Source organism: Peromyscus leucopus, chromosome 7 (assembly GCF_004664715.2).
Source record: "Peromyscus leucopus breed LL Stock chromosome 7, UCI_PerLeu_2.1, whole genome shotgun sequence".
Classification (NCBI taxonomy): domain Eukaryota; kingdom Metazoa; phylum Chordata; class Mammalia; order Rodentia; family Cricetidae; genus Peromyscus; species Peromyscus leucopus.
This window is the reverse complement of record NC_051069.1, coordinates 190,001-212,623: the sequence shown is the minus strand read 5'-3', so window position 1 is coordinate 212,623 and position 22,623 is coordinate 190,001. Positions and strand designations below refer to the sequence as shown.

The 22,623-nt window shown below is 43.1% G+C and overlaps 1 protein-coding gene across 3 annotated transcripts in view; it reads right to left on the bottom strand.

The window, feature by feature from the left end:
- Tex9 (testis expressed 9) overlaps window positions 1-22,623 on the bottom strand; it is a 40,677-nt gene that overhangs the window by 11,460 nt on the left and 6,594 nt on the right. Inside the window, exons 4-10 of one of the 3 annotated variants that reach the window (XM_028865456.2) lie at window positions 21,723-21,802; window positions 16,830-16,878; window positions 15,129-15,211; window positions 12,640-12,818; window positions 10,235-10,317; window positions 9,643-9,816; window positions 3,613-3,747 (exon numbers count right to left, since the gene is read on the bottom strand). In XM_028865456.2, coding sequence (XP_028721289.1) covers window positions 3,613-3,747; window positions 9,643-9,816; window positions 10,235-10,317; window positions 12,640-12,818; window positions 15,129-15,211; window positions 16,830-16,878; window positions 21,723-21,802 — 783 coding nt within the window. The other 2 variants (XM_037207351.1, XM_037207352.1) reach the window with 2 other exon arrangements.

Below are 22,623 nucleotides of genomic sequence, written 5' to 3'. Positions count from 1 at the left end.
AGCTGGTGGGAATGTAAACTCGGAAGTCAATAGGAAGGTTTCTAATAATTGAAAATAGAATTACCATGTAATCCAGATGTACCTCCCTGGATACATCAGGCATGCCACAGAGATCCTTGCACACCCATGTTAATGCAGAATGGTTCACGATCACCAGGTTCCAGAGCCTCCAGAGAGACCCGTCAACAGATGTGTGGATAAAGGAAATGTGGAATGTATAGGAGAATGAGACCATGTCATTTGCAGGAAAATGGACGCAACTGGAGGTCATCGCAGTAAGTGAACCAAGCCAGATTCAGATAGGAATGCATGTTTCCTCTCATGCAGTCCAGATTTACACATAAATCTACATGACATTAAAGCAAAGGGGAAGCTGCCTGAGGGGAAGAAGAGGAACAGGAAGAGGAGGAGGAAGAGCGAGGGCAGTAGGAAGGTGACTAAGTAAACTATGTTTGACACATGTGAAAATACATAGTGAAGCATCATTTTGTGTGCTACTAAGAAAAAACACATCACCCGAACATGGTAACTCAAGCCTCAATCCCAAGCTGTAATTGTCAGAACTCAACCACATTTTACACCAGGCATGTACAGGCTTATTATATACTGGTTATGTCTTCATTGTGTGTGTGTGTGTGTGTGTGTGTGTGTGTGTGTGTGTGTGTGTGTATTTAAAACAGGCCAAAAATTGCTGTGTATGGTAGTACACACCTTTAGTCCTAGAACTCAGGAGGCAGAAGCTGGTGGATCTCTTGTGAGTTTGAGGCCAGCCTGGTCTACAAAGAGAGTTCCAGGCAGCCAGGGCTGTCACAGAGAGAAACCCTGTCTTGAAAAACAAAACAAAACAAACAAAAAAGTAGGCCAAAAATTGTAGAACATATGGAGATTATCACTTTAAGGACAGGTATAGCTTTAAAGGCTTCAGAAAACAAAGTTCAAAATCAGTGATCTAAGGCTGAACTTCAGCCAGAGACAAAAGAACAAATTAAAACCCAAACAAGAAATCCCAAGTGAAAGGGAGTTGTCAGGGAAACAGAAACCAGACTGAAGTAAAATCAAAAGCTGATTCTTCGACAAGGGTGACTGATAACTCATTGAAGAGGCGTGGAGAGAAAAACCCAGCACAGGTCAGTCCTGACTCCCCTGCACAATGCAAGGATCCAGTGCCAAGCGTCCATCCTGGGGGTCCACCTGTGCTGAACTCAGGAAAGGAAGTCAGTGCAGCGGCACCTCTGGGAAGGACTGGACAGGACACAAGGATCTCTCTGAGCAGTGAGATGGGAACTGAGCTGTGGTCATGGGAATGTCTAAGAGCCCAGACTCAAGCTATACACATACAATCTTTACCATATTTAAGTGACCTCATTTAAAAGTTCAGTCAACTCCTTGTTTCCCTCGAGTCTACACTTCACATACATTCACTCCATCTCCTCATCTCACTCCTTTTCAATCCCATACAGAACTCGGCCTCCTCCCCGCCCTGCAGAAACATTTCTAAGGTGATCTGCTGTTCACTTAGCACACACGCCCAGTCCTCACAAGCTGCAGCACCTCACCCACACTCACCAGCAGTGGCCTCTCCAACACACCCTCGCTTCTCTCCCTCTTACTCACCTGCTCTGCAGACTCTGTTTGTTTGTTTGTTTTTCAAGACAGGGTTTCTCTGTGTAGTTCTGGCTGTCCTGGAACTCACTCTGTAGACAAGGCTGGCCTCGAACTCACAAAGATCCACCTGGCTCTGCCTCCTGAGTACTGGGATCAAAGGCACCATTGGCTACCAAGCCTTCACTACTTGAATTTTCAATACTGCTAAATAGAACGAATGCCATGTGTTGCCAAGAAAATAGTTTCCCTTTCTATTTTTCTAATGTGTGTGGCAAACCAGACATCAGATCAACAACGAGAACAGCGAATGCCGACACACAGTTTCTCTTCCTTTTACTTTCTGAAGTCTTAACGACACGCTGAGTGTTGGTGTGTGAAGATGACTTGTTTCAGTTAGGTCATCGGTGATGGCCTTTAAACATGGGACAGCTGGCCATGCAGCATGAGGTGCCTCAGATAAAATGCTGGAGTTAAGGTGTTACATGTTGGCTTCCGCTAATCGTTTCAGAGGACTAGTCAAGGTCTCTGTTTCCACCAGTGTTACTGAGAAAATTCCGAATGTACCATCAGTTATGAAAGCAGGTGGTTCCTAAGTCGTTGTTAAGATACTAAATGTTGTCATAAGGAAGCCCTCCCATCAGGCTGATGCAGAACTAATTTTACAGAACATATGAAAGATTCCCACATCAATATTCACCTCCATTCACTCCACAGATCCTCAAGGCATCGACTGAACACTGTGCTGACACCAGAGGTTTGGGAGTGGTCATACACATCTGTAACAGCTGTTACCACCAACAGTGAGACTGTGATTCTCAGGCCTCCCCCTGACTACTGAGGAGACTAGCTCTAAGGCTAGTAGGGCCCAGAGGTCTGTACTTCACAAAGCCTCCCAGTGCGCAAGGCTCAGAACTGTGGCCCTGTAACACAACCCCTCCCTACGCAGAGCAGAAGCCTGAGGTTCAGAGAAGGTAGCAGGGGACATACAAAAGATACTTATTTTTCATTGCTATCCACAGGGTTCAGGAAGAATCTGACATATAACATAGGCCCCTCTAAAGATTATGTGAAGAAATGAGTGAATACTCCAGTCACCCAATTATAACAGCCAAAACAAAATCCTAATTGGTGGAAAATGTACCTATTATTAAAATTTTTTTCTGAAAAGAGAGCATTCATCATGACACAAGAAAAAAAATTTTTGGTTTTTTGAGACAGGGTTTCTCTGTGTAGTCCTGGCTGTCCTGGAACTCACACTGTAGACCAGGCTGGCCTTGAACTCAGGGATCCACCAGCCTCTGCCTCCTGAGTGCTGGGGTTAGAGGTGTGAGCCACCACCACTCAGCACAAGAGAAGTTTTAATTTCAAAAGAGGCAGTAGGTGTCTTCCGGGCTGGTGAGAGGGCTCAGTGAGTAAAGACAACAGGTGAGCTTCCCACCTGAGTCAGATCCCCCACTGCACATAAAGGTGGAAAGAGACAACCAGCTCCATGATGCTGACCTTTGACCTCCACATGAGCACCATGGCATGTGTGCCCCACCCACCCCCACAAGGAGTCAATAAACATTGGTTTTCAATGCTTGCAGGGGAGGGGATTCCCAGGGGTGAGCACACTGCAGTTATTCAGGTTTGTGTGGGATAATGCTCTTGTACTCTGTAAAGATTTGTCACTCGAATTGGTTTAATAAAACGCTGATTGGCCAGCAGCCAGGCAGGAAGTGTAGGCAGGGTGACCGGACTAGGAGAAGGTGGAAGAGGAAAGGCAGAGCTGGAGTCACCAGCCAGATGCAGAGGAGGTAAGATGAGAATGTTGGATTGAAAAAAAGTACCAAGCCCCATGGCTAAACATAGATAAGAATTCTGGGTTAATTTAAGCGTAAGAGCTAGTTAGTTATAAGCCTGAGCAATCGGCCAAACAGTTTATAGTTAATATAAGTCTCTGAGTGATTATTTGGGACTGAGGGCTGCGGGACCGGGCGGGACCCGGCGGGACAGAGGTTTGCATACCTTGTTACTCTGCCTCAGTTTACTCAGCTCCACCTTATACTTTTCTGCTTCCTCTAGAGCTCGGTTCAGGCGGACTTCTGTGGCGCTTTGACTTGTGGCAGCCTGCTTCTGTAATCTTCTTTTGTTTTCTAATTCCTGTGTAGGTAAAACACACGGAGTCCTGAAATATCATCAGCTCCCTCTTATAGTCCACACTTTTGTCATTTCCATGCTTCTTGCTGTGACTCACACGGGGCTGCAGGCCAAGCATCAAAAGACACAGTTCTCCAGGATTCTCACCCAAAACTGGTATTAGAAAAAGACACCTAAAAATGTAGTTGTGAATGCTTTTTTTTTTTTTTTTTGGTTTTTCGAGACAGGGTTTCTCTGTGTAGCTTTGCGCCTTTCCTGGAACTCACTTGGTAGTCCAGGCTGGCCTCGAACTCACAGAGATCCACCTGCCTCTGCCTACCGAGTGCTGGGATTAAAGGCGGGCGCCACCACCGCCCGGCGTGAATGCTTTTGTAATTTCTTATTTTTATCCTTTAGTTTTTTGGGGGGTGGGGGTGTTTTGTCTGCATGTATTGTCTCTGCACCACTTGTGTGGTCAGTGCTTTCAGAGCCCAGAAGAGGCCATCAGATCCCCTGGAGCTGGAGGTACAGGTGGTTTGAGCTATTATGTGGGTGCTGGGAATTGAACCTGGGTCCTCTGGAAGGGCAGTCAGTGTTCTTAACCACTGAGCCATCTCTCTAGCCACAATGAATGTTGCTCTTTTGTTTAGTATTTTCTGCCTTGTGTTGATTCAAAACACTATGTAATTATTCTCCATATTTATTTTAGGAGCAAATATTTTAAAACTGAACTGTTGTGGAGACAGGGCCTTGCTGTATGTGTAGCCCAGGCTGGGCTGACACTCCCAACCCTACCGTGTGTGCCTCCTGAGTGCTGAGCTCATAGGCATATGCCTCCAAGTCCAGTTCACTCAAGGTCTTCTGGAAACCTCCCAAAAGCCCTTGTAAGACATCACCTGCCCATGAATCCTGCTCCTGTAGAGAACCGATGAAGAAACAAAGGATAGACAGAGGGCTCTACATTAGCCCACTGGGAATCAGCCAACCTGAGCAGAAACAAATCTTGCAAAATATGGGGGCCTTGTATTTGTGCAAATATTCTATAATATTCTGCTGCTGAACGTGGACAGTTAACATTTGAAGAAACAATAAACCATCTCATGAACTATAAACTCTGTGGTAACTGGCCCCTCCCCCTCCACGCGTGCTCTACCAGGGGCTTCAACAGCACTGCTGGTATCTCTCCCTGGACATGGAGTCTCCCACCTCCAGTCCCCAGTTACCTAATTAGCATCTACTCATGGTGCCCAGACTCTGCCTTCCTGGTATTGTCCCTAGTCCTCACCTGACATGGGTTGGATTTGGTATCTTTTTCTTCAGGGCTTCTAGAGCATCCTGATACAGGCAAGCACACCATTTGCTGTGGGTACCGAAACCACTGACTTGCTTGTTTCTCCCACTGAAATGTAAACTTTTATATTTTTGGTTGCGAGCCTAGCCTTTAATGGCTGAGCCACCTCTCCAGCCCTGAAATGTAAACTTTTAAAGTTATTCACTGTTTTCATTTCAATGTCCCAGCATCGTAGCTGCATGTAAAAGGCACCAAAGTCACCTTTATAAAGGCTGGAGAGATGGATCAGTGGTGACAGCATTTGCTGCTCTTGCAGAGGAACCAAGTGTGGTTCCCAACACCTGTGTTAGGACTCACAACTACCTGTAACTCTAGTTCCAGGAATCTGATGACCTTTTCTGACCTTGGACACCACGTGCACATGGTGCACATACAGGTAAGCAGGCATACACATACACATAAACAATTAAAAATTAAAAATGACTCGGGCTTGTCTTATAATACTGAATGCCTCCATTGTATCCCATACAACACACAGCCTGGCTGGCCCAGAGCCCCCAAAGAGCACTCAGAAAACCCAGTAATCACTGGGGAGCTGGAGCTCTCTTTAATGCGACACTTGTCTTTTTAAATATTTCTTCGTTGGCTAGATCACATCATCTTTGAAACTCATCTCTGTGGCTTTGAGTAATTAAAGGGAAAAACAAAACAAGACACATGCTGCTCCTTATGTAGGTCTCTAAACAAATCAAGCTGTGCCTGGCGGCCATCTGCTGTCACAGTTTGCTGAACAGCTTTGTGGGAGGCAGCTACAAGGGGAGCTTGTGGGCTCTCTCACTGCTCACATGGGAAAGGCAAAAAAGGCCTACTGGGTTTCAAACCGGCAGAGCTCACCGCCTCACCCCAGCCTCGAAAAGGAGGATGCAATGAACCTTTGCTCTCCTCTTCTGCTGGGGACTTTGTAACTTCCTCCTCAGAAAACTGAAAACCATTGTTTGCCTCCTTCTTGAGAGCATGAAAAGGACGGCAAGGAGAGGAACAGCAGAGAAACAAACGAAGCTTCTCCACAAGTAAATCCACTAGAGAAAGGGAAAACCAAGCTTAAAACTTTCCACATAAGTAAATCCACTAGAAAAAGGGAAAACCAAGCTTAAAACCTTCCACATAAGTAAATCCACTAGAGAAAGGGAAAACCAAGCTTAAAACCTTCCACATAAGTAAATCCACTAGAGAAAGGGAAAACCAACTTGGAAAACATTTGTTTTCAATCACACTGCTAACTTTTTCTTTTTTTGAGACAGAGTCTCCTATGTAGACCAGGCTAGCCTCGAACTCATAGAGATACATCTACCTCTGTTTTCCAAGTGCTGAAATAAAAGGTTGGACCATCAAGCCTAACACTACCTCCTGGTAATTTTTACAGCATGCAGAGAAGACACACTGCATCCTGCAAACAGAAAAAGCTGCTGCTACCAAAACAAACAAATAAAACAAACAACAACAAACTTCACATATTGCCCAACAAAACTTTTATGGAAAATCCCAAGTCTTCAATTTTGTTTTTAAAGTCTTGAACTGGGCCCCATAGTCAATGACATGGTAATAAAACGGGGGGGGGGGGAATCAGTATTTCCCACAACATTATTACCTACATAAAAAAATTAGAGCCGGGCGTGGTGGTGCACGCCTTTAATCCCAGCACTCGGGAGGCAGAGGCAGGTGGATCTCTGTGAGTTCGAGGACAGCCTGGTCTCCAAAGCGAGTTCCAGGAAAGGTGCAAAGCTACACAGAGAAACCCTGTCTCGAAAAAAAAAAAACTTATTTCATACTACACACAATATTAACTTGAAATGGATCACATATATATGATTCATATGATACTAATATACACATACTACATGAAATGCTTAGAAGAAAAATCGTCATGGCTTTGGAGCAGGCAAGTTTCTGGACAGAATGAAAAACCAGAAATTCCAGGAAAATAATAATATATAGAATTTACCAAAAACTTTCTGCCTGTGGAAACACACGGTTAAAAAAAAAGATGAAGCAAAGTAAAATGACAAAAGATGATACACAATCCCCAGGCTTCCAGTGAGGGGATTACAGAGACTCATGAAGAGCCCTGAAGCCAGGTCTTGTCACACGTGCAGACGGACCACAGAGAAGCCCACGGCATGGCACGTGACAAGATCAGCAGACAAGAGAAGGAAAAGTGGCAATGCAAAGACACACGCCTCCTCTCTGAGCTGAGGCAGCGGTGGGGACAGACCACGCGTGGGGACAGACCATGCGTGGGGACAGACCACGTGTGGGGACACGGTTGGGACACTGGTGGAATTCCAGGTGGGACAAGCATTTTGGAACACAGGTTAATAGTTTCCCTACATGTATTTTTTTGTTTGTTTGTTTGACTTGGCTGTTTCTTTCTTTTTTGGGGAGGTGGGGTTCAAGACAGGGTTTCTCTGTGTAACAGCCCTGGTAACAGAACTTGCTTTGTAGACCAGTCTGGCCTCAAACTCAGAGATCTGCCTGCCTCTGCCTCCAAAGTGCCTCCCACCATGCCCGGCTTCTTTTTTTTCATTTTTTCAGACAAATTCATTAGGCAGCCCTGGATGGCCTGGAACACACTGCAGGACTCATGCCTGCCTCCAACTTCTGTTAATCCTCCTGACTTTACCTTCTGAGTAATGGGATTAACTACAGGTACCACCACACCTGGCAGTTTCTTAAAAAGTTTTAACATGGATTTTTTCATAAAATCCAGAAATTCTGCTCATAGGTATTTATCCAACATCATGATAACAGATATGTACTCACAAAGACTTGTGTCCATGACAAATGGAAACACAGTGATATCATCTGTAATTAGTAATTTTTAAATGTGGTGTATTTGTAAATAAATACAGAGCAACAAACGAAAACATAATACATAAAAACAAAAACAATAAAACTGCTCAACAAAAGTGACCAGACATAAAAAGTGCACTTATGAGTACATCTATATGAAATTTTGAGCATTATAAAACAAAACCAAAAAACCAATGTGCAGTAGAAGAATGTGGCTCACCGTCTGCCTGGGACAGTGCTCAGAGGCTGGTGACATGGGAAAGAATGTAAAGCACACTGGCAGAAGACAGAAATTTTCTTTACATTAGCTGAATCGGTTGTTAATGCCGCGTTCATCGTATCCAGTGGATTAGCTTGTCGGAGGACAACATTGCTTAGATCAGTCCTTTGTGTGGGAACAAAGGCCATCTTCTCGGTGGTATGTGCCAGGCAAAACATATGATAGAAGGGAACGCTGGGCGTGACTTTCTCAGCAAACTGCCAGGAGTGAGGTGGCAGCAGGGCAGGAATCAAACTATGTGTTTGACTCCAAAGTCTGTGCTCTCCACTTTGACAAACTAACCCACCAAACTGTGTATTTAGAACAAATGCATTTTACTGTTTTTAAAACATCCCTAAATCAAGTTGGTTTTCTGTTGTTTTGTTTTGTTTTTTGAGATAGGGTCTCTATATGTAGCCCTAGCTGTCCAGGAATTTGTTATGGAGAATAGACTGTCCTTGAATTCAGAGATCCACCTGCCTCTGAATCCCAAGTGCTGGGATTAAAGGCAGAGGTCATCACATCCAGCCAATAAAGATGATTTTTATTAAATTTCTTTACTGCATGTGTGTGAGTGTGTGTTTATATTAGGGGTACACATGGGCCACAGAACTCATGTCCATGTGCTTGTGTGTGCATGCATATGTGGTGTGTGCGTGCATGCATGTGCGCGTGCGTGCGTGCGTGCGTGCATGTGTGTGTGTGTGTGTGTGTGTGTGTGTGTGTCTCAAAGGACATTTCTCCAAAGAAGGTACATAAGTGGAAAATGAGTAACATCATCAGTTACTATGGAGACCCAACCATAGCCATTCATGCCAGTGGGATGCTGTAACCAAAAGGATAACTCAGGGTGTGCCGGTGAGAGTGTGCAGAGACTGGGCCATCACGCTGCTGGAGGGGGCAGAGCTCTGTAACAGCACTAAGAAACAGTTGGCAGATGTCCCTGTGAAAGGTACTGGCTTCAATGCCAGCATTTCAAGGTAAGTAAACAAATACATAAACAAACAATAAATTTAAAAATGTGTTATATTCATGTAATGGAATATACTTGACAATTAAAGAAGAATAAAACATTAGTGTTGCAACATGGATGGACAGTAAAAAAACAAATCAAACAAAAAAAATTTCTTCAATAAGAGAAGTCAATCACAAAGACTGTATATTATTTGAGTCTATGTACAAGGAAATTTGCAGAACAGACAGATCTACTGAGACAGAAAACAGAGGAGGAGGAGTAACCCAGGGCTAGCATGGATGATATGGGGGTGTGGAGACTGAAGGGTAAGAGTCATCTTTTGGAAGCTATGAATGTGTTCTACATTGGAGATCATGGCTACATGAATTCATGAATATACTAAAAGCCACTGAAGTTCATACTTGTCTAGGAGGTGAAATACAGCATGTGTACCTCAGAAAGTTGTCAAATACTCTGTTCAAGGGGGATGTTTTCAGGAAATATTAATAACGGAACAACTGCCAAGAGTGTTAGTTTCAGTGTGTCAGGAGACGTAAAATTTACCCTCTCCATGGATGAGAGCTGTTGCTGAAGTCCATCACATTTTTTGTTTGCTTCTTCAAAAAGAGTCTTATATTTTTCTACTTGGGACTGCTGTGTCGTAATTGTTTGCTGCTGTCTCACACAGTCTTCTTCAAAATTTTTCACCTTGGACTTCAAATCCTGAATTTCATCCTCCTACAATCAATGACATTGTCAATTATGTAAAAAATATACAAGAACTGACATCAAAACACATAGCAGGAGACAAAAGAGCCTCAGATGGTCTTTGATGAGATATTTACATGAATTCCTGAGAAAAATAAAGCTTATTCCATATTCACTGTCAGAAATGGAAATCAGATATTTTATACTGAATAGCTTATTATCTGGTAAGTCTAAAATAGTAAATTCTAATTTCAACAGTTTTGGTACATTCTTAAGCTTTGTGGTAACTCATCATTTCAGAATCAAGTTTGGTATTTAGATACAATTTTTGAATCTGATATTTAGCTGTGGACTATGATCTGAACAAGGCTATCTGAAAACGCATCGAGACTGCACCTCGTGTCTTCAGCAGAGCACTCTTGTGAGCAGGCCGTCCGTCCCAGCTTACCTTCTTACTGCACTCACACACCACACTGTCCAGTTCCTCCTGCATCACACGGAGCTTGGCCTTTAGAAATCTCATCTGGGCTTCTGTGGAGTCAAGTCAACACATGACTGCTTTTTACCAAGTCTAAGACATCATCAACTGGGAGACATCATGTTTTATGAGTCAAAGTAGGCAATCTAACAGGAAACTGTGGTGGGAACACTAAACACTGAACACTCCCCAGGTCACACAACAGAAAAGGACGGCGACAGGTGGTCACAGACCATGGAGAGTGAGTAAAGACGGGGCAAGGACGAAACCCCTCCTAAAAACCATACCTACAAGCTGGGGCTCGTATACGTTTAAAGACGGCACTCACACCTACCACAGCGATCCAAACGATATCAACCAGAGTTTATAGTGGTCTCAGGCTGACAATGTCCACGAATTTGACAGAAACAAACAAATCCTCTCTAGCAAAAATAAAGCTTCATATCTTACCATTTGTGCTTCCAAACTAACTCCAGATCACTCTATTCCACCCATAACCCAGCCATTCCAAGCAAGCATCTGGAGTACAAGAATATTCTCCCTGGAATAAAACACCCAGGTCAGCACACTGAAGAGGGAAAATACTGAGACAGGACCACAGGGAGGTGCAGTGTTCATGGTAAAGCCTGCAGCTGGTCCTGAATTTCTTCACCTCTGTACTGTAGCAGGGCAGCGGGTGACTGGCTCCAGGAACAAACATCTGCCCAGCATGTCCTGGAAGATATCTGAAGAGTGACAGCCAACTTCCTAATTCGCTTACTGCCCTTGTCCTTCCCTCTAATGGTCCCAGAGGATTGATTAGGTCAATAAATGCTACAAAGGCATAAATGAATTGCTTCCCATGGTGACTGACTAGGGTGTAGCCCAATCATCATCACACACAATGTGTCGGATTCTTCAGAGAATCAGAATTTCAGAGATAAACTTTATGACCATCTGTAGTGAACACTTAGAACTACAAAGGGGAAAGTAAAATGGAGACACTCCCGCTAAACATCCCGACAGCCAGACCATGCTGAGGGCAGAAGCCAGCACCTGAGTGTATCAGTCACGCCCTGGGAGCAGGCGGCCCATAGCAATCAGGAGCAGGGGCCAAAAAGTCTGCAAGGAGGAGACAAGCCACAGGAGGACCAGGCAGCTCCACAGAGGCTGGTCTCCAACGAACCTCCATGTACACAAGCCACTGTGTAGCAGTGAGGGACCATTCAGTGACCTTGGTGACCACTCACTGTCTGGCACCCTGTCTGAATGGCTAGGCACAACTGAAGCATGACTCTTTGGTCTCTACTGAGCTCAAGTGATGCCACTTGGAAGGACCATCTGCCTCAGAGTCAGCACCCACTCACTGCCCTTCCCACCAGTGACTGTAGTCATGGTGGTTTGCTGTGCACCGGGCTGGCAGCCTTGCAACCTGTCCTATGTAAGACTGCCACTGTCCTGAGTGAATCCCACCTCCAGACACTGGTGGCATCACTCAGAGCCAGGCTGTTCAGATGCATTCGCTGTGAGTTGTCCACCCCCCACTTTGAATGTGTGAACAGTAAACTGTGTATTTGAAAGAGACACACTGTCAGCCTCTTGTGATGCATAAGCTGTGTTCAAGACATCATTTAACCAACTCTAATCCTCAAATGGAGAAACTGTTATCACAGAGGGGCTAGGTAGCCAGATTGGAGTCACAGCTAACCATACTGCACACCCAAATTCATTACACAGCCAAATGACAGTTCACAGTAACAGTGCTCACACATTCCAATTGTTCTGGATTTCCGTTCCAACAGCACAGGTGGCTCCTCATAATTTCAGTAATTTTAGAGGCACTGCTGCTAACAAATACAATTCTTTTAGATGATTAAAACTCAGTGTTTTTTCTAGTTATATGCAGAATGTAAGTCAACCAGAAAGAAAATTATATTCATTGAAAAACTCATTTGATTGCTTATCTGTGGCTATATCAATTCATTTATCCTTTTCAAATATATTGATTTAACATACAATAAACAGAATATAATAAAAATAAATGGAAGGTACTCAGAGAAACTATTTCAGCGATAAGCTATGGGACATTTTGATTTCAGTTGAAAACTTCAATAAACTCAAAACAATACTATAGTCATGACTTTTTACAATATAAAATATCAAACAGATGAAAGTGGAGGCAACTTCAGAGAACTCACACCACCACCCTTGGTCAACAATTACTTGGCCAATTTACTTCATCTAGAATCTTCCTTCCATCCACTACATCTCTCTAGATTATTATTACCTACACATAAATCCATATTCATAATAAAATTTTAAAGAATGATTCTCCCAAATCTTTTTCTAAATAGCTGTAATGTTAAAAGAAAAACTGGGAACAAAAGGAAACCTACCTGTCCCAATGTCCTTACTAACGCCATAGAAAACGTCATCATCTGCGCACTCTGTCAAGTTGTCCCCTTCCAGCTGCCCTTCAATTCTGCTAATTGTCTTGGCAAGGGAAAAGTCTGAAAAATCGTCTGGGATGGCCACATCATTGGCAGTCTGCACACTGGGATATTTCAGTTTAACACTAAGAAGTAAAGCATGCATGGACACATGTGAGCAGAAATGGGATGGTGGGGGAAGGGATGGAGCTTTGCCCAAACAACAATGCTGATAAACCTGTTATAGAATTAAACTTAAGATAAAATCTACAATGGATACTCTGAGGACTTTGCTCTAAGAGTCCTAGTAGGCATTCAGTCTTTATGAGGGGGATCCAGGCCTGCTGGGCAGACCCAGCCTACAGTTTCAGTTTTGCATGCTGTTGGAGAACTGTCCAAGGAGATGCTGCCCTCTCCTGAGACTGAAAACTGGGAAGGATTTCACCTCTTATGGAAGAATTACCAGATCTTCAGTGCCATCAAACGCAACATTTATTTTCCATGTGGAGAAACACATTCTGACAACAATTAAAGTTGACCAAAATGTTGGACTTAACTTTTTAACATTAAGTGGAGGAAGAATTAGGAAATAAAACTCACTTCCAAAGGCACAAAGGACTGGACCAGGCCAAATGCATTGGGATGTCACCAAGACTGACTCTGAAAGCTCAGTGCTCTATATAAATAAAACACTGATGGCCAGTGACCAGACAGGAAGTATAGGCGGGACAAGGAGAGAGGAGAATTGGGGAAACAGGAAGAAGAAGGAAGAGACACTGCAGCCACCACCAGGACAAGCAACATGTAAAGACACCAGTAAGCCACCAGCCATGTGGCAAGGTATAGATTTATAGAAATGGGTTAATTTAAGATATAAGAACAGTTAGCAAGAAGCCTGCCACAGCCATACAGTTTATAAGTAATATAAGCATCTGAGTGATTATTTTATACATGGATTGTGGGACTGTGGGGCTTGGTGGAACCTGGAGAGAAGCCCTCCAGCAACAGCTCAGCTTACTTTTAACATGAAGGCAAATGCTTGTGAATTCTTGCAATAACCACCTTTAATTTAAATGGTGACGGTGAAGCCTGGATAGGGAGTTCTGCAGTGATACATGCAATTTAGCCAATGACCTCTTCAGGCTGTTTTTGTTAATTTTGTCTTCTATCCCTTCAATTCTATTTTTTTTCTTTTTAAGTAATTAAAAGACATAAGAGTTAAGAAAGATTTCCCCATTATTATAAATGTAATTACCAGCTTGGATAGGCTATAGACTACCCAAGATTAAATAGCTTACTGGTTGTTACAACCAAACTCTTTTCCTTTTATTAAAAAAAAAAGTTCATCATACCCAGTCTCATGAAGACATGCTTATGATCCTAAGGGTAGTTTTGTACTCATTCAAAACAAACAAACAAACAAACAACAACAATAAAAAAATCCAGCAGAATGTAAATAACAATTATGACATAACCTAATTTATATCTTTTTTTTTTTTTTGGTTTTTCGAGACAGGGTTTCTCTGCGTAGCTTTGCGCCTTTCCTGGAGCTCCTAATTTATATCTTATCAAACCATTCCCATCTCATAAACACAATAATGTGTGGCATTCTGTCAAGCTGTCAAGAACTAGAAGACAGTTTGCAAGAACCTAACCCAGGCTGGGGCGGGGGGGGGGGGGGGGGGGGGGGGGGGGGGGCAAAAAGAGAGCTTAACATTTAAGAACATTTGTTCTTGCAGAGGACCCAAGTTTGGTCCCCAGGACCAACATGGTCACTCACAAACACTTATAACCCCAGCTCTGGGGAGTCTGACACCCTTTTCTGGTCTTGAAGGGCACTTGCACATAAGTGGCATACATTCACAAAAACACACATACATATACATTTTTAAAAAATCTTTAAACAAAATAAAACCCAGATCTCAGTCCCAGTTTCAATAATGTCTCATTAAAAACAACAGTAAAAGCTGGGTGGTGGTGGTGGTGGTGGCGGCGGCGGCGGCGGCGGCGGCGGCGGCGGCGGCGGTGGTGGCGCACGCCTTTAATCCCAGCATTCGGGAGGCAGAGGCAGGCGGATCTCTGTGAGTTCGAGGCCAGCCTGGTCTACGGAGCGAGTTCCAGGAAAGGCACAAAGCTACACAGAGAAACCCTGTCTTGAAAAACCAAACCAAACCAAACCAAAACAAAAACAAACACAAACAAACAAAAAAAAAACAATAAAAATTATGGAAAGGTAGTGATTTTGTTTTAGAGAACAAAAAATGTTTATTAACTGCTGTAAACAGTCCCAAGCTGCAAATGCTTTAAATTACTGAGAATGATGGGAGACATGCAGTGACTTTATACTGGAGGCTTTATAAAAATCAGCAGAAACAGAAAGTTTATAGCTAAGAATGCTGAATCTGTGGACTGTAAACTGAAAAGGAAAGCCGTGCTTGAGAACTATACTACTGTACCTTGAATTTGTTTTCCTTTCTTTATCTGCAGAGTGGAGTCTGTTTTGAACCTTGTTTACAGGACCAGTGTTTTTGGTCTTTGGCTAGAGAAAAAGAATTGAAACTACCAATTAATTAACAATTTACTTGTTTCTTCTTTTAAAAAATGATTTTTTTCCTGTGCACTGTTGTGTCTGTTTGAGGGTGTCAGATCCCCCAGAACTGGAGTTACAGACAGCTGTGAGCTGCCCTGTGGTTGCTGGGAAATGAACAGAGGTCCTCTGGAAGAGCAGCCAGTGCTCTAACTGCTGAGCTATCTCTCCAGTGCCCAACTCTAGTCATTTCTAACAACAGAAAGTTTGTTTTGGTTTAGCTTTGGTTTTGGTTTTGTGTATGAGTCTTTTGCCTGCATGTATGTCTGTGCACCACATGCGTGCCTGGTGCCCTTGGAGGCTGGAAGAGGATGTCAGATCCCCTGAGACTGGGGTTACAGACAGTTGTCAACTGCCATGTGGGTGCTGGGGATTGCACCAGGGACCTCTGGACAAGCAGGCAGTGCTCTTAACCACTGAGCCATTTCTCCAGCCCCCAAAATTGTGTAACATACAGAATTATTATTTTGCTACAAATAAAAATTGGCATTTTATATAATTAATTCAATTGCATTTTCAGGAATCCCAGAACTGTGCAGGAAAGACCTAGACATCACCCGGACTAAAGGAATCAGGAGTACAGAAAATGAGTCCCAAAGATGCATGTATATTCAGCTAGCTGGTGAATGTTAAATCAGGATGTTTTGAGTCACAGAATTCAGTTCTCCTTATTAGCCAACCGTGTGCCAAGCAGCCTTTCCTGGCTTTGAGGTGTACAGTTCCCTTATCTTAGAAGAGATTTGCATAGAAACTTAGAGATCCCAGGGTGCCCAGTTTCCATCCCATGCTTTTTAGATGAGGACCTGTCTTAGTTAGGGTTTCTACTGCGGTGCACCTAGACCACAGCAACTCTTATAAAGAGAACATTTAATTGGGTAGGCTTGTTTACAGTTTCAGAGGTTCAGTCCATTATCATCACGGTGGGGAGCATGGTGGCATGCGGGCAGATGTGGTGCTGGAGCTGAGAGTGCTGCATCTTGCAGGCAACAGGAAGTTGACTGAAAGTCACACTGGGCGAAGCTTGAGCAAAAGAGACCTCAAAGCCCACCCTGACGCACTTCCTCCAACAAGGCCACGCCTCCTAATAGTGTCACTCCTTTTGGGGGCCATTTTCTTTCAAACCACCACAGGATTATGATTCATAGAGAAGTGAAGAGCCTAATTCTACAGAGTCTTTTCCTTAGAACTTTGTCACTACCCTCCAATTTATTCAGTGGAATTACAAGGAAGAAGTTATTCAAGATCTTCCATAAGCAACGCTGAATGAGCGTTATCACATCTGAGTTTCACATTCTATCTATTGAGTCACACTCTTTCCCTATTTTTCTTTAAAAACAAAAAACAACCCTAGGGCCCAGGAAGATGGTTAAAAAGGTAAAGGTGCTTGCTGCCAAATATGATGACCTGAGTTCAATTCCCAGAGTCTACACTGGATGGGGAGAACCGACCCCCACAAGTTGTCCTCTGGCTCCCACATGCATGCTGTGGTACAAATAAATGTGTGGGGTTTTTTTTGAAGTCCTAAATTCTACAGAATGTAATTGCATTTACAGAAAGTTTGATTTCATACCTTGGTTTCTGACCATGGATGAGCCATCCCTTCAGATGACAGCAGATCTCTACAAACCAAAAGTAAGCACTACATTAAAATAGATGACATTAAGCTGAGACACCATGAAAGTCAACAGTAATTATATTCTAAAGAGGAAATATTGCTCTATTTCCACTTAGCAATACATTAGCTTAAATATGAATTATAAAGTTGATTTCCATATAAATTATATCTAGACATAATATATATTTAATAAATATATATGCACAAGGAATTATATTTTACTTTGATTCTAGTTCCTAGACATTAATTTACTTTGAATAAAGGCCATCAAAAAGTGCTTAGGTTAAATATTTTGCTACAGAGAAGGTATAGCAGTATTTTTTAAGGAAAATATAGCATAAATTTTTATTAGTATAAATCATAAGTGATGGCTGGCTACACACAGAGCTATCCATTTCATTCATATATATATATATATATATATATATATATATATATATAAAATTCTTTATTGATTCTTTGAGAATTTCACATCATGCACCCAACTCTGCTCACCTCCCAGTCTCTCCATATCTGTCCCTCACCCCTGCAGCATCCTACCCCCAAAAATATTAAAAAAAATAATTAAAAACAACAACAAAAAATTCACCTCACTCCTCCATCTTTCTTGCCTCTTTAACACCTGTTTATTCATCCCAGTGGCACTGGGCACTGCAGTGCATCACCCAGTGCACCCTTCTGTCCAGTCGGCCCCTCCCACAAGTGTTCATCGCAATGAGTCATCGGTCCAGCACACCGTCATCACTGGACCCTCCCTGAAACTCCTCTCTGATGTCCTGCTGTTGCTCCAGTCATGGAGACCCTGTGGCTATCATTCTGCAGACCCAGTCCCTTCACCCACTCCAGCAGGTCATAGATGGGGTAGATGTTAGAATAGGCCAATACAAGGTCTAGGATGTGGGTCTGGATGAGCTATCCATTTCTTAAAGGAATTAGAGCTGGCAAGATGACTCAGTATGTAAATGCACCAAGCCTGACCATCTGAGTTTGATCCACAGGACCCACGTGGTAGAAGGAGACTAATCCCCCATGTTGTCCTCTGACCTCCATATATATACATGGTGGCACACATGAGCGTGCGCTCTCATGCGCTCACGCTCCCCCCCCCCCGCCCCAGTAATAAAACATACAACCCACTACAGCACTTTTACTCGAAAGCATGCTCAACACCACCATTCCAATGCACTTGAACAGGGTCAGGGTCTCTTTTCATAACATCATGAACTCATGAGAGTAGAGTCCAACCTGCCTTTCCCATTGCTTAATGCTATGAATTTGGCATAGCACTTCACATGTAAAATTTTAAACTAATGTAAGTAAATAGGCATCTAATGAGTGAATGTATAAATCTAAATTCCTTTTATTCCCTGAACCTTTTATCTTAGGTTTACAGAGTATATCGTAGTTTAAAACAAGACACATCTGTTAGTGTATGCATACACTGGCTCACCAACAGGCTGGATCTACCCACACCCACTCACTCTACAGCGGGAGACTTGAGTGGTTGTGATGGAGACTATCTACGGCCACAAATCCTAAACACTTGCTATCTGTCCCTTTCCACAGAAAGCTCCCGCCGCTGTTCCACTGTCTAAAGCATCTGTATTAATATCACGGACTATACCATGTTATTATCTATTGCTGCTACAGGGAAAGTACCATCATATGCCCTAGGAATGACTGGCCACAGTAGAGGACACACAAAATAAAACGACTTTCTATCAGATGTCACCTACTGACCTGGCCATGCGTAGGTTTTTTGCTACTTAACTTGAAGATATACTTAGGTCATATCTACCAGAAATATCTCTGCAAAAGAAAATAAGCTTTCAAAATATCTAAAGTTTATTGAAAATACCTTTTTTACACACGACACAAAAATGTTTCCAAAATTGCACATGAGCATCTTGAACTTTCCTATTTAAGCTAATGTCTGACGTTTCATTGGCCATTAGCACATTTCCTGAACATTTCATTCCCTTCCACCTACCACCTACCTCTCCCCCACACACATCTATACAGCTAAAAAACATCTACCAGGGGCTGGAGAGAAGGCTCAGCAGCTAAGAGCACCAGACCAGAGTTCAGTTCTTAGCACCCAAGTTGGAGAGCTACAATATCCTGCAACATCAGTTCCAGAGGACCCAACACCTCTGACTTCCACAGGCAGTGACATTCACATGCACAGACACCCACACCCACACATATAATCAAAAATAATAAACATCAAAACAAAGAATGTTTTAAAACATCTGCCAGCGGCCCACCACTGAGAAGAGTGCATGCCACCTCTGCTGGTGCTCTCCCACCAAGACGCGCTGCAGCACAATGCCCTGATTCACGTTAAACTTAGGAAAGGTTTGTCTGAAGTATGACTGAGACGGTCTGGGTGGTAAACCTTGCTTTCAGCACACTAGAGGATTTGGATGTTATACAAAAGGAAAGCAAATTTTAGTTTCCTTACTGCCTTTCTGACAGACAGAGTAACCATAGGTGTTAAAGACCTATCACAGAATACACTGCTTGAGTCTTAAGAAGATAATCACTGTTCCAACCTGAAAAGGATGGTCTCTTTATAGAATTATCTCTCATCTTTAATAATCCCAATAAATCATCAAATGCCATGTTTCGTATGATAAAAGCCACCTGTTGAAACAGCTGCATTAAGAAAATATTCCAGGAGCTAGGTGGTGGTGGTGGTGGTGGTGGTGGCGGCGGCGGCGGCGGCGGCGGCGGCGGCGGCGGCGGCGGCGCACGCCTTTAACCCCAGCACTTGGGAAGCAGAGGCAGGTGGATCTCTGATTTTGAGGCCAGCCTGGTCTACAGAGTGAGATCCAGGATAGTAAGGGCTACACAGAGAGACCCTGTCAAGAAATAAAGAAAGAGGGAAGGATAGAGGGAGGGAAGGGGAGAGATGGTGTGAGGAGAAAGAAAGGAAGGAAGGAAAGAAAGAAAATATTCCAGGTTTGACAAGCGGGCACCTCCTGTCAACTCTGATGACTTGAGTTCAATCCCTGGTACTTGTACGGTGGAAAGAGAGGGCCAAGTGTCACAGGTGGTCCTGACTTCCACACTGCATGCATGTGTGCACACGGACACGTGGGCACACGGAGACACACACACGAAAGAAATAAGTACGTGTAACAAAAAACTACAATTGTACCAGGTGTACAGAGGCCTCATCACCACTTTGGACATGAGAAAAACTTAGTAAAAGAAAATCACCAAGTTTATGTTTATACTTGTAAACTCAGTCTTTTGCTGGCTTCAGCAGGAACTAAGATCAGCTGCCAATACATCATCTCAGTTCTTTTATTTACTGGATAAAAGCCAGACCCAATTTTATCTGTAATCCAAACCTTGAAATTTGGGTAGCTATTGAGTATCTTTTTTCATTAAATGCCAGACAGAATTATATATGATGCATATAAGTGATTTATCATTATATGAACATATGCACATGCCAAATAATGATATAAAATACTTTTATATATCATATCATATATATACATATATATGTGTATATATATATATATATATATATTTCTAGGAAAAAAACTCAAAGTAACAGTGACAGTCCTCAAACAGCGCATGTCCATAAGCTGTCTTCTGAGAACCCACAGTTGTGTTGAGAGTCACCCAGTGCAATTCTAGCCACACCCAGTTTCTGTGCTGTGTGATTCTCTCTTTCCTGGTTCCAGTGAGTACCACACACTAGAGTGTCTTCTTCCCTGTCGAAGGCACACTTGCCCTTTACCGTACAGAGGACCCCAATCACAACAGCTGTGCTGCAGGGTCTTGCATGGGAGAGCACCAGCAGTTAGTATTGCCTACCTCATGGTGATAGAGAGCTGGCAGATGTTCTTAAAGAGATTTTTATTTTGATGTTTATTATGTTTAAGAGAGCGTGTGTGTGTGTGTGTGTGTGTGTGTGTGTGTGTGTGTGTGTGTGTGTGTGAATGTTACTGCTCATGGAGGCCAGACAAGTTGGATTCCTTGGAGCTGGAGTTGCAGATGTGGTGAGATGTTGGGGACTGAGAACTGAACCAGGGTCCTTTGCAAGAGCAGCTGATGCTCTTAACAGAAAGATGTTAAGGTGTTAGCTTCTGGAGAGCAGAGTCAGCAGAGTCCACAGTGCCTGGGTCTTCTGCATGCTGAAGAACAGGCTTCAGAAAGAACTGGAGACTCGGCTGTGAAATGGGGCACTCACTGGAAACAAGAAGAGACTCCCACTGAAGAGGAGCTGTGGGTGTGGCTACAACCTTGTTTTCTAGTGCTTGAAACAGCTGTGAGTTGTCAGAAGCCAAAGCCACGGCACGGGCTGTTTGGGGCATCACTGTCCCCGCTGAGTAAAACAATTCTACTCACAGAGAACCCACACTTTTGTTAAATGTATAGCTAACATTTTATGGTTGCCTAAATTCTTGATGTGCCGGAAATGTACAAGAATTCAAAAAATAACGTATGCATCTATACTAATTTCTCACTACCTCATCTTCACACACGACTCTAAAGGAGCCGTGATAGTGTGTGAGAAAGGTCTAGAAATCTCTCATATTGAGTGGTGTCAACTCCAGGGGAACTACTCTGTTTGACCTTTGCCCAGCACTGACCTTCCCTGAGCTACAGTTTTTCAAATGAAGACAAGAATATCTCTTTTCAAACAACACCTGGAGAGTTACACATGATAGAACTTGTCTTATAGCTGACTGGTAAAGGCCCAATTACAATTTCACATGCTATACTCTTCCCTGAATTACACTTTAACCTTTTCAAAAAGACTTTATCCATTCAAGTTTTACAAGGCTCACTGAGTGAAAGCCATGCTGGAGAACTGAAGTCCCGTACCTCGTGTTGTAGCCATCTTCGTCTCTGCATGATGTAGTTATTGCTGAGAAAGGCCTGGCTCGCACTTCCTGCTGATCTCTCTGTTAAACAGGAAACGCCATGAATATTCGAGACAACAGCACTCAGAGAGTCCAGTTTAACACCTCTCTAAACACTCATCATTTCAGCCGTCCAAGGTCTCCATGACATCAGAAATGCTACACAGTAACAAATAAATCCTCTTCCAGTGTAAGGAAATTACCTCAAAGATTAAAATATAAAGGGCATTAAGGCCCTCATATTCTTACACCCTCAGGCTCTGTGAAGCATGGAGAGTCAAGGCTTCTGGTGAGGAGCCATCACACAACAAAAGAGAGCAAACGCAAATGGAAAAATGGCAAAAGCACATTCCACTAGCTTCTAGGGGAAGAAAGGTGCCTTCCACATCCCCTCAGTTTTTTACTCTGTGCTTTCTGGGGTGGAAATAAAGGTTCTCTTTAGGGGACTCCTTAAGCATATACAAAATGTACCTCTCATTCTAGTACGACATGCTGTCCTTCTGGACAAATATTTTCCTTCTCTTCAGATATTGGCAAAATTGTAAAATATTTCCAGTAAAATATTTAATTGCAAATAAAACTAGAAGATCTGTAATTATTAGGTATTAAGTGCAATGTTATAGATGCTGCATTTCTTAATCCTCAACTAAGAAATAATTATGGATTTATATGAAGCATCAAAATAAAATACTGAGTGAAGAAATGGCTCAGTGAAGAATCAACAGCACCTACTACTCTTGCGGAGAAGCCAGGTTTGGGTGCCAGCACCCACGTCAGGAAGCTCACAGTTAATCACCTGTAACTCCGGTTCCAGGGGATCTGACATCTCTGGTCTCTGTGGGTCTCACGTACATACATACATA